We start from the raw sequence: 17899 nt of genomic DNA, 5'->3' as shown, positions 1-17899 counted from the left end.
AAATGACCCTTTAACCATTTCACAAAATGGTGAATGTGAGATCTGAGGACTTTCCCTCATTTTGCCCGAACCGCCCATGACACTTGGTGCCTTCCCTCATTGGGGCATCAATCCCCAAATTCAACTATGGTTCGTGATAAGCTCTTTGTGGCTAATTTCACAAGGTTTCCAGAACATCATTAAAAGAAAAAGACTTTATCAAGGCTTACTACACTGTGAACAACATTTAGCCAGAATATGCTGAATCAGTGAGTAGAAGTCTCTGTCTAATGGCAGTGAAAGTTCTGAGTTACAAAGACACTACTTCCCCGTGGATAGATTTTTTTTTTAAGCCAGAGTCATAAAATTTTAGAGCCAGCAGAGACTTAAGCAAATCTAGTTCAACCCTTTGATTTGATGACAAAAATATTCCCATGCACATTTGAGGAGTTCAGAGCATGAGTATTGTTCCCTTATCAACAATATTTTAAAAAACAGCATTTGCTACCATGAGCAGATATATTTTAAACAAACAGAATGTTTATGTTGTAAGAAAGAAATAACACAGGACTAAAGATTTTTAGCATTATCGAAAATACTAGAAATATTTTTAGTATTTAAAAGGGAATAATGTTAGTATCTTAGCTCTGTTTTTTTAGAAGTGGTCATAAGAACTGAGTTGTAGAAGCCTTATACTTATGACCCACACATCTGCTTCAGAAAATACTTCTATAGCATGGATTTTCCATTATTTAGACATTCAGCAAATATAATTTGAGAACCTAGTATCTGTTCTCAAGCAGCTTATATTATAGTGAAATATAAAATGCTTGTTTTTTATATTAAAAATTATGTTATCCAGGAAATAATACATCATAAACAGTGTGTATTTCATGGTCAGACTTTATGGGTGTTTTATTCGACATATTTGATCTACCACTCTGGATCCTAGTTTCTGGGCTGGGATCTAGACTTTTTCATTTCAAGTTCTCTTGTACTCAGCACTCTATCTCACTAGTTATTTTATTCATTAATTCAATAAATATTTTTTGAATACCTTAGATCTATCAAGCACTATTCTAGATCCTGGAGTTATAGAAGTGACCATGAAAAACCAATGTTATGCATTCAGGGAATTTATACTGAAGGAGCCCATTATGAGTATAGAACCCCCACCCACCAGCTTAGTTAATCAGATCCTTTGGAAAAGTATTGTACTATGTCAAATTTTACAAATATTGATGCCCCAATCTCCAACGACACAATGAAGATGTGTTTAACAAGGGGAATTCATTAGGTTTCTTAAAAGTGAGCACATTAGCCTACATTGCTGGATGTTTCAAAGAGCAATCCCTAAATATGATTCTTCGCATTCGATTTTAACCACCACAGTAATAATGTTATCCACCAATCATAATTGACAAAGACACAGGGAGGGAAAAAATGGATAGAAGGAATGTGGTAGGAAGGCAGGCTACAGGGAAGGAAGGTATACTCAGAATGAGGGAGCAAGCAAGTTTAAAATTCAAGATGTACCCATATTATTTTCAGTGTCATGACTAGACAGAATAATGACAAAATCTAATATCCCCAATTCCAGTAGAGTTGCATCTAGCAGAAGTGAAAAAAAAACACAACTGTTGGCACTCTGCTTCCAGAATTGCATTGTTTTGATGTTCTGACTCAAGTCTTAAGCATGACATTTCATGATGGGCTAAGCTGTGGAGCAACCACACCCTATTCTTGGCAAAAGTATATATCATATTACATTACCAAGGAGAGAACAATGGAAAGTTTTTAAAATAATAAATAAACACCAAATCTTATTTATAAATCTTGTCAAGATATTCAAGGACTTGCCTAGCTCCACAGCGAACCCGCTGTTTGTTTGCTGTATAAGATGCCACATGCAGAGTAACTGCTTGAACAGCAAGCTCCTTTTCCATTTCAGTTTCTTCAGCCCTAGCCATGGGGGGACCATCCTCTTTAGTAGTAAAAGTAGATCCAGGTTTTATGGCTGGACAGGGTCCAGGGCACTCAAAGTGAAGCAGACGGTTGTGAAGAATTATTTATGGCAGATTTTGTGATGCCTGTGTCATGCTCTGATTTAATGGGAGGAAAGTGAAATCTGAAGCAGAGTGAATTCAATTTCCAAATTTTACTACGTGTACACACAAATTTTTATACTGGGATACTATTGCTGCCCCCAGCTTCTTTTCATGGATTTCATTCTTTGCAAAAGTGAGTTGCTTCTTGAACAGACCCATGAAAAGCTGACATTGGGTCATCCACAAGAAGTCTTTAAGCTAACATTTTTCAAGTTCACCCAACGAACCTTTTCTATTGTGACACACACAGTGTATGACATCTCTGTCTATGATGAGCAAACTCACATTTCGATGGAAATCACCCCTCCAAATGAAGAGAAAATAGTTATAGAATCCTTAAGCAAATGACACCACAGATTACTTTTGCTGGTTGTTCATAAAAACATTATATTGGCCTGTGGTAACATTGGCCATTTAAGAACATCACAACATTGCTATTTTGCAAGGAAAATTAAGTTCATGTGTTCAGTCTAATTTTAATAAGTGTAACTATTAAAGCAAGTCTTTATTATATTTTATACCTCATCTTCAAAGAATATTGCAAATCTAACTAAGTTGCACAATTAAAGAATAAGCAATATAAATCTTAGTTAAGAAAGATAATACATGACTGCACAGACAAATAAATATCAGTATCAAATTTTATTATGTATCTGATTTGAAAATATACCCAAATATATTATTGTTGATAAGAATATTTTGTGTGCATCATCTCTTTTTACTTCGGTAAGCAAATTATATTATTATGGTTCTTAAATCATTGCATATAAGTATTTGAAATATATCACTTTTGTTCATATGTGAAGTAGATGTAGATGCATTTCCCTTGCATTTTTATTTAATCTACCCAACCTCAGTCATTATTAGACTGGTATGTCAGAATAACATTTAAAGAAGAAATGAAATTGCATTTACTTGTAGAACAATAAATTGCTTGCCTTTATCTATCTAACATAGACCTTTGGACTGAGAGAAAGGAGAAATAGAACAGATACTGAACCAATAATGGTCTTTGAAGAAATAGGCAGGAAAATTATTAGACATGAGGAAATAACACTTGACTTCCATGGTCCATTCATTAACAGTTGGGATATAAATATTATTTATAAACATATATGCATATATATATGGCCTGTGTGTTTGTTTAAGGTATACATAATATAAATTATGTATATGTGTATGTATGTGCATAAAGTATTTTAAAAATAACAAAATGGCTATGTATTACCCATTACCCAGCTTAAGAAATTGACTGTTACCAAAGTCTTTGAAGATGTCTGTTTAGATATTAATTTATTCATTCAACAAATATTTATTGAAAACACACTATGTGCTTAGATCCTGTGCTAGATATTGGATACAGTGTTAACAAAACTGGAATAGTTCTTGCCTTTATAAAGCTCCAAGTCTAATGGGAGAGAGAGAGACACTGAGTATATAATCACACAAATGAATGTAAATACAAATGATTCATAACTATGAACTATGATGGGTTCTGTACAAGAAGGCATTGAAAACAAACAACAGGAAAGGCCAATTTAGATGGACAGATCTAGGAAGCCCTCTCTGAGGAACTCCTAAGATGAGGCATGAGGAACTGTCAGAGCATAATCAGTAGAAGCATGAGAGGAAGAGCATGCCAGCCAGCAGGAAGAGTGAGCGCAAAGGCTCCGGGAGCACAGCCCCATTTACATTTATGTTGAAAGAAGGACATCCAATCTACATATGTGAAAACTTAATCCAAGAAATAATTCTCTAACATTTGTTCTACTTTTGAGTGAGGGTGGCATTGTTGACATAACATGATAAAACTTGTGCTCACTTTATTTATTTTTAACTTGTAAGAAATGTAGTAATCAAACATGGCAGCATATCCATTATTATACTGAGTTCCACACTTACTTGGCACAAGGATTAGGAGCTCACATCGGGATTTCATTGGGACTGCTTTTACACAGGTAACTTATTTTTTTATTTTATAATCTTTTTTCCCTTCCTTAAAATTTTATACTGTGTAAATATGTAGCACATAAAATTTTACCATGTTAACTATTTTAAGTGTACAGTGCTGTGGCATTAAGTGCATTCAAATTATTGTGCAACTATCACCACCATCCATCTCCAGAATTTTAAAAAATTCACCAGCTGAAACTCTGTACACATTAAACATTCATTCTTCATTCCTCCTCCTTCCCCAGCTTCTGGCAACCACCATTCTAGTTTGTCTCTATGAATTTGACTGCTCTAGATACCTTATGTAAGTGGATTCATACATGTCCTCAAGTTTCATGCATGACATAGCATGTGTCAGAATTTCCCTCCTCTTTAAGGCTGAATAATATTACATTGTCTGTAAATACCACATTTCATTTATCCATTCCTCTGTCAACAGACTCTTAGGTTGCTTCTACCTTTTGGTTGTTGTGAATAATGCTGCTGTGGACAGGGATATCCAAATATCTGTTTGAGTTTGTTTTCATTTCTTTTGATATATATCCAGAAGTGGAAGTACAGAATCACAGGGTTAATTCTATGTTTAATTTTTTTAAGAAATCAAGCTTGTGATTTTTAATTCATACTTGCAACAAATGTTACATGCCAGGTGGCCATGCCAAAGGCTGGGAAGGAACAGACAAGACACAGACACTGCCTTCAAGGCTTCCAGGCTAACGTTTCAGTAGTTTGTTGTTGTTCTTATTGTTGATGGTAGTAATGATTTATAACTGATTGATTAACTCCTTTTCTCAGTCTTCTTGAGATAGTAATATATTTGTACAGTATATGACTAGAGTGCCCTCATGACCCTAAGCTTCAGTAACTTGAGGCTTTGAGTAACTGAGTCAACTAGAATCAGATGGGAACAGTACATGTACATTGTCCTCTAAATCAGATGACTCAGGACATCCCCAACCCTTCCCCCATGTACACCATATATACTAATAATCTATACTAATAAAAGGGCAATATGCTAATTAAACCAGGTCAACCGGATATCTTCCGGTCATCCGGTCCTCCTTCTGGACGAAGCCACGATGGCGGGGCTGAGGCAGAGGCAGTTAGGGGTGATCAGGCCAGCAGGCCAAGGCGGTTAGGGGCGATCAGGCCGGCAGACAGAGGTTATTAGGGGCGATCAGGCTGGCAGGCAGAGGGGTTAGGGATGATCAGGCAGGCAAGCAGGCAAGCGGTTAGGAGCCAGCAGTCCCGGATTGCGAGAGGGATGTCAGACTGCCTGTTTAGGCCCGATCCCTGCAGCTTAGGCAGTCTGACATCCCCTGAGGGGTCCCGGATTGAAGAGGGTGCAGTCCAGGCAGAGGGAACCTCCCCCCCACCCCCCCACCCCCGTGCATGAATTTCATGCACTAGGCCTCTAGTCTGTAATAGTAGCTTGAAGAGAAAATCATTTCAGCTAAATTAGAAACTTGATTAATGGAACCAATACAAACAAAATTCTAGTATTATTATATGTTATTATTCTGGTCACAATAAGGAGGAAAGAGGATATATCCTCTTTTTTTTAAGGACATTATTTGGAATGGCACCTATACCTTTACTTAAATCTCCTTAAGAAGAACTTTGTCACATGATCATCATACATAGCTGCAAGAGAGGCTAGAAAATGTCTCTTTTCTGGATAGCCATCAATGTTTGTTACCCAAGCAAAAAAAAAAGAATGATAGATATTGGGAGACACTTAATATTTCTGCCACGGGCATGTTGTTTAAATTTTATTGTCCTTAAAATGCAGGCATGGGTTTAAAAACCAAGCTATTAAGTACAAAAGTAAATGCATATGAGTAAACATCCTATGTACAAGGCCATTCTGAGGCTGACAAGACCATTTCTATCTTGGTCTTAGAAAAGTGAGCAGCACAGAGGGAGAGATGGGGAGGTGCAGAGGGAAGATATGTAACCAAACATTGAAATGTGAGGCCTGTGTGACCATCTGGACAAAGGTATACTTCTCTAAAGAGGATCATGAGAAAACCATCATAGTCACGTGCCTTGGACCTTACTGCCTATATATTTTGCACACTGCAGACATGCCTCCACTGGTATTCATCCTAGAAGTTTGCTCAGGTGACACATCGAACTTAGCTTGCTGAACTTAAATGCAAGAAACCTCCAGGCTAGGATTGTATCCCATCCAGCTGTTCCCAAAGGCTTTTGTGATTGGCTCTGACCCTATAACCAGATCTAAGGACCAGGGCTTCTTCCCTTCATCTTTGGGACTCTCTGCTTTCAATAACTACTAGTTTCTGTGCTATGAAACCAACATTAGATTTTAACTTCTAGGAAATGCACATGTTAAAAAAGAAATCTCTGGATTCTTTTACCTATTTCTACCAATTGTACTCCATATTTCACTGTCAAAACACTTGCATATTGGTAATGTTCTTGTTGTTATTGGCTTGTATTTCATTCTTTATGTTTTTATTCTGTATAATTTTTCCCTTTTGCCATACTTACCAATTTCAAAGTTTCTTCATGAAAATTTTTTCAAAAGAAAGGCCCACCATGTTTTCAAGTAGGAAAGATAAAATATCCAGTTTTACCTACCAACTCCATGTCCTTTTATGAAACCTAAAAAACAAACAAACAAAAACCCACTATATTATAAGTTATTTTTAGTTATAGGTTTATAGGTTGTTTTTCAAGATTTCATTATATGACAATATTTTTGACAGTATTTATAATTGTGATCCTAGATAAACTTTCTAACTTAACAGGGAAACCATTCATCCACTTGGTGTTAGCAAATACAACCAACATATAACAGGAATAGAAGTACAGGCTCACAATGATCTATTTTATTTTAGAGAAAGAGAACTCTGGTTTTCTGTGGTTTAATTGCTATTTTGAAATTCAAATTTTATTCATTTTTAATTTAGATTTGCCTCAGTTTTCAGAGGCCATGTTTTCTTTTGTAACTCTTCTGTTTGTTTTTTTTTGTTTGTTTTTTTTGTTGTTTTTGTTTTTTTGCTTCTGCTTTTCTCTCTCTCTCTTTTTTTTTTCCTGCTACCATATTGGTAGACATAGCATATGTTCATTAACTCATATGTTATTTTGACAAGTATTTATCTAATGTCAGTTATGTACTAGACCTTGTGGAGAAACTGACATTAGGGCTACACTTTTGAGGCAGAGATGAGAGTAAGGGCCTTCTAGGCAGAAGGGACAGAATGGACAAATATATGGAAATGGGAGAGCTTGGAGTACTGGGGCAATATCAGGTATTTCAATTGGGCCGGAGCATGACTTTCTATTATCCTGGGACTGGAAGCAGATCAGGACGTCCTTGAATGCCAAGCTGAGGAATTTGGCTTTTGCACTTTAATCCCACTCTCTCTGTATTGTCTATAAATCTGTTAACACCCCTTCACCTTATTGTCTGGCTCTGGTATAATTATTTTATCTGTAGAGGATGATGTCATGGAAATAGTACTGAACTAAGAATCAAGGGTCTTGGATTTATATATTACATTTGGGTTTAATATATGAATATTGCAACCATAATTCAAATGTCAGCCATTAACGTGGTGTCTCTCTCTGTCAAAAAGGCTACAAAAGGCAGTGTATCTGTTGCCAGATTCTCTGTTTATCATGCCTTGCACATAGTAGGTGCTCTGTAAGTGTTTGTTGAATATAATTCAACTAGAGGCCCGGTGCACAAAAATTCGTCCCCGGGGGGGGGGGGGTGTCCCTCAGCCTGGCGTGCACCCTCTCGCAGTCCAGAAGCCCACCACCTACCATGGTAATTATTTATTGAGCTCTTACTTTGTATCAGGCTCTGAGCTAGACTGCAAATCCCTCACTCCACTGCCCACAACAGCCCTACAGTGCTGAGTGTTACTCTCATCATTTAACAGCTTAAAACAAAACAAACAAAAAAAACAAACACAACTGGGCCCAGACACTTTAAGTAGTTTATTTTCTTAATGTGTTTTTGGTAATCAGTGGGACAGCTAGGATTGAACAGATTGGCTCCAAAATCTGGGTTCTTTGCACTACACCAAGTGGTCTTCAGAATTCCTCTCTGTTACTGGCTGGGGTCACAGATTCAAACCAAGTACCTACTGTGTGAGAAGCCCTGAATTAAGCATTGCAGACAATAGGAAAAAATGTGAGCTGAGATTCTTAGTGTTTTGGGCAGCTAGAAATGAATCAAACCAAATTTTAAAATGTGTTATGTTCCTTCCATATGGAACATGCAGTGCTAGACACTTTGTAGGGAAAGGGAGACTGTGGGATAAAGAATTTAAAAACATGTTTTTCCCCTTTAAACAGTCTAAAGTAGTGTGGGTCAGGGTCAGTAAAAGCCTACGTCTCACATGTTCCTGTCTTCTCTCTGCTTACTCTGTTCTCACCCGCAAAGCCCTTTTCTTTTCATCTCCTAAAGGACTCTGTATCTTAAGGTCTTTTTCAATTTCTATTTCTTCTACTTGGGTACTCTTCACTGAATTCTCAAACTGGCAATGACGTCTCTCTTCTCTAAATTCCTATGGCCCTTTGATCTACAAAGGGGCGGTGTTGCTTAATGGTTAGGAACACTGATGGCCTGGGTTCAGATCTTGGCCTTTCCCCTCTCTGGATATGTGATCTTAGGCAAGTTATTTAATTCTATGGGCCCCAATCTTCTCCTTTGTTAAAGGGGATATATCAGTCAAGTATTCTGTTCCAGAGAACAGAATGTATCCTTGCTAATACTATATAATAAAAGGGTAATATGCAAATTGTACCCTCAACCTGGAGTTTGACTGGAGTTTGACCAAGGGGCAGGGCTGGCCTGACAACCTCCTGAGTCCCCTCCCCCCCCCACCCGCTCAAACAAGCCGATCATGGCGGGTGGTCTGGCCAGACCCCACCCGTGCAAGAAATGGTGTGCCAGGCCTCTAGTCTAAGCATAAAGTGTTATCTTATGGGGTGTTAATCAACTAACAGAAAATTGCAAAAAGTCTCTGGTTTGAACTTTCTGAAGACTCCCATGCTACTCTACAGCAACAGATCACCATAGGAGCAGCTGCCTCTTGCATAACCAGGAAGCCTCCTGCTGAATGGAAATGCAAGGGCTTTAAGAACCTTGCCCACATTCTTTGATCCATCTAGAACTGCCTCTTGCCACCTACAAATGTAGTGAATGGCTAGCATGACTGCAGACAAAGCACATTACTCTGTAGTCATTTTTACAAGCAAAAGAGCAAAGTGTGGTCTCTGCCTCACTTTCACCTTCCAAATCTTATGGAAGTGTTTCTGAGTGACCAAATCTAAGTTACATCCAATGCCCTAGCTGCAAGGGAGTCTGGGAAATGTAGTTTCTTGGTTTCTGGCCTCTGTTTCAGGAGGGCACTGTTTGGGGTGAATGTGGATGCTGATCTGCCATAAATAACATCCATATGGGGATAATAAGTATACCTATATTGTAGAGTTGTTGTGATAATTAAAAGAAATAATAAATATAAAGTTAGAACAATGCCTGGCATGTGAAAGACTCAATAAGTGTAACTATTCTCATCAACTTCTCAGAGAGTTGTCCAGGTCAAAGTCAAACCACTTAGATACAGTCCAATTTTTCACCTGCTAATAAGTAACTTTGATGAACCTACTTATTATAAAAGCACTAGTTTCCTCATCAATCATTGAGGGTAATAATTACTCTCTACCTTATAGAGTTTCTGCTTATATTACACTAGATTATGTGTGAAAGATGATTTGAAAATTTTAGCAAACACTCCAATCGCTTGTGTGCTAACTGGGTATTAGGTGAATTGGAGAGCTGCAGTCACCTGCTCAAATTCCAGCTCTGTCCCTGAGACCAGCAGTCAGCTTCCTGTCATTTTATCTTATTCATCGCACACCATTTTTCCTCCCTTTAATTTTCAGAATTAGCTAGGGAAATCGCACAACTTCCACGCATGCCCGTGAGGACAGTAAGGCGCAGGTGCCACCATAACCACCTCTTTCAAGAGGGGAGATGAGGCTTTACCCGGGTCGTCAGTGCTCCCCACCCCTGAGTTCTTTCCAGAAGACCCTCTGCCCTCTTTACCCCAGTTACTCAACTGGCGGGCCATGTGAGAAGGCCCAACCTCAGGAAGAGACAGGTGGCTCCAGCGTGAACACTGTAACGTACTCTCCCCAGGGAGAGAAATTCCGAGAGTTTAGCTCACTCTTTCCTGCCATAAAGCACACTGAATGTTAACAGCTTGCTCCTGTCCAAGCTGGTGTTTTTTAAATTAAGTATTGTTAAATCCATACCATTTGGAATGATGCTTCAGACAGCCCTGACACTCTTGCTTCTGCTTTCATTTCACCTAATATATTGTGCAGGGAGCCGGTAACCAGTATTACAGCAGCCGGGGTTGCTGCTGCCGCTGCTGCTGCTGCTCAGACACTGGCAGACGGCTTTAATTTAGATACCTGAAGAGGAAAAAAGGAACTCGGCCAACGCCCTGCTCAGATGCCATAAGAGGCCTTTCCCAGGCTGCCGTTAGCATGGAGCTAGATTACCTAGGGTTTGATGTTATTTTTCCTCGGCTCTGATAAAGGTTTTAGAAATGATGAAGACAGGAGACAGAGACGTTATACACTAATATGAGATACTTTCCATTGTCAGGTAGTGTGGACCTATAGTAAACCTGGGTAGCCTGCCTCCTGCCCCCTTGCCTTCACTATAAACAATCCCCTCCAACCACTATGACACCACTACCAACACACACACACACACACACACACACACACACACACACACACACACACATATACACACACATACACGCACATTATATATATGCATGGATGAGTACATATAAATGATGAGAGAGAGTAAAAGTCAGAAGACCTCTTTCAAAGGCCAGTTCTAGCCAGTGGAGCCTCAGGCAAGTCACTTCACCTCTTTGAGCCCCAGTTTTCACATAAAATGGGGTGAGTTACTTAAATAACTTCACAGAGTAGTTATAAAGGTCAAATGAGATTGCGGGTGTAAAATCATTTTGTAAACTTTAAGATATCACATAAACTTCACTAGTTATCAAAATTAGCTCATGCCAGAAACTCACCTCCATCACCCTAACGCACGTTGGTTTTGTTCTCCTATTTCTGAAGTTACAGTAAGCTTGGAGTTTGCCCTAGAATGCTTAATGCTTAACTGTGCAACTGCTTTTCCTCATTTCTCGGGGCATCCCCCAACCGGAAAGGAAATGCTACAAGCATAGGGACCAGAAGCATGAGACACTGTGGTGGGCATCCTCCTGACAGTCAAGAAATGATTTAGAGCTTGACTTAAAAAATATTCTACTATACAGTGAGGGTTGTGGTGACCATCTTGCTGTACATTGACATGTCCACCAAAGCCTAAAGAAATCTCTGACTCGACCATCTAGACAATATTTATTTCCCAAGCAGGAAGGAATCTAGACTAGCATATAAGTGGCTACCAGTTATTCTCTTATACCATTTTTTTCAATTCTTCTACAAATGGTATTGTACCATTACCATTTTTGCTATTATTCCTTCTCCACCACCTCTTCTGCCCTATTGACCTGCCGCATGAGTGAAGTTTAGGTGTGAGGAGGGAGATAAAATATTCCTTTTTTTTTTTTTACAGAACTAGTTGGAACTCTACAGCTAGTAACTCTGATAGAAGAAAAAACCCGGTGGCAGAAAGCTCTAATGTGTAAAAGAGAGAGATGTAACATAGCTTCATAAATGAAAGGTTATTTCAATCAATCCATTTTTAATATGATAAAGACTTCAGATCACACCACTCAAGTACTTTTACAGTTACTCATGAATACTCTTCAGCTTATGAGCCTTCACCAATTTTTGAAAGATTCGCGAAATGAATCTTTGTGAAAGAGAAAAGCACATGTTAGGAACAGAGCCTCTGTGGTGTGGATCAGTACTATCCATTTTCCTAGGTGAAGAGAAGGTGAATCCTTGTATGCCCTTGACTTTCCTCACAGGTTAAAAATGGGAATTTTAAAGCTCTGCTGTCTTTAATTGATATATCATAAGAAAAGCCAGTAGCCTGAAGTTGAACAACCTGCTTTTCCTCACCTTTCTGAAAAGCAACACTGCAGATCTGTATATAGGCAGACCTGCCTGTATTCACATGCCTACTATGGCTTCATCAGGTTTTCCATATTTGTGTGTTTCATGCCTCTTGTCGGTATTTTTTTTTTATTAACGAAAGGAAAGAACATTAGTCCTAAGTGTCTTCTACCATATATATATAGCCTATCAAGAGATCTACAAAGGAAAAACTTCCTGGCAACACACCTATGGAAATGTAAGGCCAAGTTTGCTATTTCATTCTTTCAAAAACCCAGTGATTTCCTTAGCAGATAAGGAGAAAGACGTCCTTGTTGGACACTTGACACTTTCCTAAAACTGTAATAAAATCCCCTCTGGTAGAGTGAAATCTTGCTCGCTGGTGGATTAACAGGACTCAGAAGCTTCCTGCCCTTCCCTTGGCCTTGTCATCATTTCACTGCTTGTTAGCACTTCCTCCAGGCTGGGCTGGACCTGGAGGGCCATCCCTCCATCCACTGCAGGAGGGAGAGGAAAAGGAGGCAAAACTCACTTCAGCCTTTTCTGCTGCGTTACAGCAGCTCTGATGAAGGACACGAAGGAGGAGGCTGAAACTGTCTGTCGGTTAAAAGGTTTGGGGATTAACTGAGGATTTAATTCATCCTTTTTTTCTCTCCCCTCCTAACGCAGACAGTTGAGAGTTGGCCATGTGTCAAAAGCAGGCTGTTCTTCAACCTCAAATTTCAGTGCCAGTCATCCCTGTCTTTGTTAAGGGCTTCTTTTTAAACGAGTGGATCTAAATTTCTAATTGTGCCTTTAGCCTTAGTAAATCTTGGGTGTTTAAAATTGTCACTTTACAAAGAATCAGCTTCCTTTTTTTTTTCTTTAGATCAAGTCATTAAAACACTAAGTAACTTATGCCACTATTTAGGTTTAGGGAGTAACTTTCAAAAATTTATATAGTCTCCCTTTTCCAAGTCAAGGGGAAAAATAAAGAGCAACTTTATGGAAGAGGAATAAAGCCGTTGTACAGCACACATTTAAAGGGCACATTAAGTCAGGTTTTGTCTATGATTCTCTCCCTTTATGGCATATGTTATATATTGACAGGGATTAAGTTTCTCTCCTGAATGGAACAATACAGAGTCACAGGGAGCTACTGTACTTTACAAAGCCACAGGCATCAGCACAAGCAAATGGCAAAACAGAAATGTATCTCACAAAGAACTAACCAGGTTAGCTCATAGCACAGGGCTTGGCGTCATCGTCTGCAGTTCTGCATCTTTTGCATTTCTCTCCTGGCTCTGCTGCGCGCTCTGCTCTCCTTTCTTTTTCGTCCTTTTCCCCTTCTTTTTTTTTGCTCGCACTGTTACACTTTCTCTGTCCCCCTGGCTTTGTTATTCAGCATGTCTGATTAGCAGGAGCCTGATTGGCTGGCTGCCTGCTCCGAGAGAGATTCCATTCAGCTTACCCCCCACCCATCCACCTACCCACCCACCCCTAGTCAGGAAATGTGAGCGGGGCTGATGGAAGCTGATAGGCAGGGCTGGAGTGTTAGCACCAGGACTGGATGTGACAGCAGGCAGAGGAGCACTTAGCAGCTTATTCAGTGTCCGATCCGGATTCCGGCAAAGATCCAAGCATGGAATGCTGCCGTCGGGCAACTCCTGGCACACCGCTCCTCTTTCTGGCTTTCCTGCTCCTGGTAAATGCCTTTTCCTTTTTATACATTGCTATTGCCATTTAGTCTGGGTGCTGTTGGGGTGCCCTGTATGTGTGTGTGTGTGTGTGGGGGGGGTGTATATCTTGATCTTCAAACGCCAGGTAAAATAATTTACGTGCTTAAAAAAAAATTCTTTCAGAACTTTAACCCCAACTTCTCAAGCAAAATACAGTCTGCCAGACGTTGTGGGATCAGTGAGAGGTCTATAATAATATCGAGACACGAACTTTGGGATAGACTGCACCGAGTTTGCGAGCTGGGGACTGTGTAAATGATGGTGTGTATGCTTGGAATTTGGATGACAGGCGTCCTCAGATCACTCACTCACTGCTGTGTTCCTGGAATTTTTTGAAGGACGGGCTATGAGGGGCTTTCCCCCACCGCCTTTAGGAACTCTCTTCCCTCTGTGAGCATGTGCTGCGGAACCAGGTAAAAGAGGGAAGAGCGCCTCTTTGCAGCCAACCCAGATTATAGCTCATAATTACTCCAAGTCATGTATGGATACAAGTTAATGCTGCTATTTATGAATTGAGGATTATGGTCTTTGATCTCAGATCTGCTTTTGAAGAAGAAGAAAATGCTGACTTTCTGTACGGCTGCTCTCCATAGTCGCAGTGATAAGATGCTCTGCTCTGGAACATCAGCACACACTGCATTTTTGACTCAAAGTAAATGTTCCATTGTGACTCATACTTGGTTTTATGGGCAGAAAATGAACATTTACTGTCCAAAAAAAATCTACACTCAAAATATTAATAGCAATGCACATTTTTTAAACCAGAGTGTTCTGGGCAGGCAGCTTAGTAAACCTCATCTGAAGGTTTGATTCCAAAATGTGCACACACTGATTCCAAACAAACGTGATTGTAGCTCTCCCCGTGACATTTATGGATGCCCACACTTCCTCAGGAGGCAACAAGGCCGGGGCGGGGGGGTGGGGGGGGGAGACAAGGTAAACAGGCAGCGAATTATGTAGGTTGCATTGATTCGTCAATGGTGAAGGAATGTTTTGTTCTGATTACACTCTGACAAATTTGATCTGCACTATAATTATGAAGAAGGGAAGTAAGCCATTTGGTACAAATTGAAGATTCATCAGATAGAGTAATCAGACAGTGATTAACAATTTTATACATTTCCACTTATTTGCATCATTGTAGCCAAGAAATCATAATGCTACATTGCAAAGGCTATAAATATAGAAATGTATTTTTAAGATTTCTTGAAAATTTAAAGGAGAACTGAATTTTAGGCATGAATGGACTGAAGTTTTAGCTGTTTGGAGGAATATAAAAAGCAGAATGCCTAGGTGTGCTTTATGACTACTGAAGCAAGCAATTTATGAAAGGTGTCTCATTTTTTCCATATGGGACGTGTTACTTACATACACACCATTAGGTTGCCTCGTCTTTTTTTTTTCCTTTGTGATTTTTTTAAAAGTATGTGTTATGTTCCCATCTAATTATATCATGAAGCAAATTACCAGTACACATTACTTTTTTGGTATCTTCCATATGAAGTATGATCTCATTTTACATTGGAAAAAAACTTTCCCATTCAGAAATAGATTGTTTTGCTACCCATTTGGTAAATGCATTATATCCCTCTTTGATATCTTGACTATTCATATGTGTATTTGAGCACATAATGAGACTTATTTCAGGTTTAAAACATAAAACATATTTTGTTTCAATTACAATAATTGTATTGAGGATAAAATGAAATCAAATCCAGGTTTGTTTCATACCTGTATTTAAATGAACAGGGGTCCTGAGAGTTATGGTAGAAAGAAAAGAGAACTGGCATGTGCCAAGATACGCCCCTGTGCCGGGTACTGTGTGTCTGAAAGGGCCAAACACTAGGCCGGTTGTTTGAAAAGCATTACAAAGCATCCACACAATAAACTTGCAAATAAGACATTTTAAAACCCATTTTAGAGATAAGGAAATAAGCTTATATTTGAGTCCCCAAATCAACACATAACGGAGAGAACATAACTTGTTTGCTTTTTACTGTGGTCATAAATTATGTAGCAATGATGGAATCAATGGCATATGTTGACCTTTGGACTTTGAGATACGTAGGCTTTTTGCATCATCTTGGCCATTAAAGATGTGTACAATATTATGCACAGTTGTTACATTTGCTCATTAACTGCCCCCTTTAGCTTTGTAGCCAAAATTAAATTAACTGGCCTAAGAGAAGGTAACCTTTAGACTGATCTTTAGTTGACTTAGAACTAGAAGTGTGACATTTGTCAACTCAACCCTCAGTCTAGATAGAGAAATTGAACTGGTTGCCTTGTGTTTTTTTCTGTAGTTCTTTTATATAAGAGTCTGTCTACTCTTAGAATTAATTTAAGCAATTTTGAAAGATCCCTTTAACTTAGTTGGAAAACACTCTGTTTTAGCGGCAAGCCAGTTTCTACTTCAAAACAGCCTTCATATCACTGGCAGTTGAATCATCCGTATCATGCCTTGCTTCGTGTGTACAAATCTCGAATGTGGTTCACCAAAGCCCTTTTTATCTGGAGCATTGTTCCTGAGAGAATGCAGTCCCTGTGTCTATTGTATCTAGTTTAGGTTACCACCCATACTTTCATGCAAAGCTCATACACCATAGACTTTATTTTTATTCTGGACACAATAGGACAGTAGTACTGACCAAAAGGTTTTCATCCTGATATTCAGGTCAAATTAAGCCACATAACCCAACTTTCCACATCTTCCCACCCTGCTTTCCTTTTTCATTCTCCTTTTCTTTTTTGTCCCAATTGTTTAGCTCAAAAGGAATGTGGCAGAAACCATGACCAGCCATTGACATATGTGTCCATCCAAACTTGAAGTCAAATCACTTCTTGTCAGAAAGGCATTTAACCAAATTTGCATTTGCTTTTTGTTTCTTTTAAGTGGTTTTAAGCTCTTTCGCCTGCTATTGTGGGAGTTGCAAGAGTAACACTCAGAATTATAATAAAGTACATGTGTTTTTCTGTTGAATTTCTTTTTCTTCTCTGCACTAATTTATACATGGAAACTAGTCAAACACAATAGCCCATTCCCTTCAGTCACTCTGGCACTCTCCTCCACTATTATCTAAGTGGATCTATCTTGGATGGCTAGAAGCACCATTAGCTTGTGGAATGAATGTTAAATCCCTTATTTACAGCAGACTGTGGTCTGCTCCAATAAGAGGTGTGTGTGTGTGTGTGTGTGTGTGTGTGTGTGTGTGTGTGTGCGCACAAATACCTTTTTATATCTATTGTTTATTATCATGCCTAGATTGTCTTTAAATCAAACTTAAGGATTTTTTTACATAAATCTGCAAAACAGTGAGGCATTTCTTTTAACATTATTTTCTTTGTGTTTTTGCAAAGTTTCTTGTCTAGACAGGGTCAGCTGCATTTTTGTTTTCTCAGGCTTCTGTTTTTAGTGTCTGGTTTGTTCAGGACCACTTTCTGGTCTCCGTTATTATTTTCATGTGAACCAGTTCTATTGCTTTATATAAGTTGAGGCAAGTATGTCCAATAGTGGTCACTAGTGAACTACAAAAGAATCCTATTACACCAGGAATTTTCTTCCTTGAAAAACGACATGGATTTTGAAGACTTGCGAGAGAATGAATAAATGAATGTATCTGTGCATTTCAGTAAGTGTTAACACATATTGATTCCCCTTTATCAATATGCATGACTAAGCCAGAAAGCACTTCTCTAGCATGTCATGGGGTAGGCTGTTACTCAAACTTAGGAGCAGCACAGACTTTATCCTTATATCCTTATAACAAAATTGAAGGAGATTTAATTCGTGCAATTTTAATCAGTAAAGTGTGGTTAACCCTTAGACTTGGAACTCACTTTTTAACCCAGTTTACATTGGTGCATTTGGCACAGGATTTATATTTGGATGAGACGTGATCTGGTGTTTTGATTCTCCCCTTTATAATAGCTTAATCAAAATATAATTTAAAGCTATTTCAGGAAAAGATACAGTGTCCTGTGAATTTCTGCATTTTCTGCAACAACTAGTAGAGTATATCGTGCATATATAGGCATCATAACTGTTGTTGA

General features: G+C 38.9%; 1 protein-coding gene across 1 annotated transcript in view; it reads left to right on the top strand.

Annotated features, from left to right (window-relative positions):
- Positions 1-13500: 13500 nt before the first annotated feature.
- ADAMTSL1 (ADAMTS-like 1) overlaps positions 13501-17899 on the top strand; it is a 397951-nt gene continuing 393552 nt past the window's right edge. The window contains exon 1 of the mRNA XM_014542360.1: positions 13501-13815. Within this exon, the coding sequence (XP_014397846.1) occupies positions 13753-13815 (63 nt within the window). The 5' untranslated portion in view covers positions 13501-13752. The remainder of the gene's footprint in view (positions 13816-17899) is intronic.

The sequence above is a fragment of the Myotis brandtii genome, unplaced genomic scaffold, assembly GCF_000412655.1.
Source record: "Myotis brandtii unplaced genomic scaffold, ASM41265v1 scaffold30, whole genome shotgun sequence".
Lineage (NCBI taxonomy): Eukaryota > Metazoa > Chordata > Mammalia > Chiroptera > Vespertilionidae > Myotis > Myotis brandtii.
This window is presented reverse-complemented; position numbering and strand designations above follow the sequence as displayed.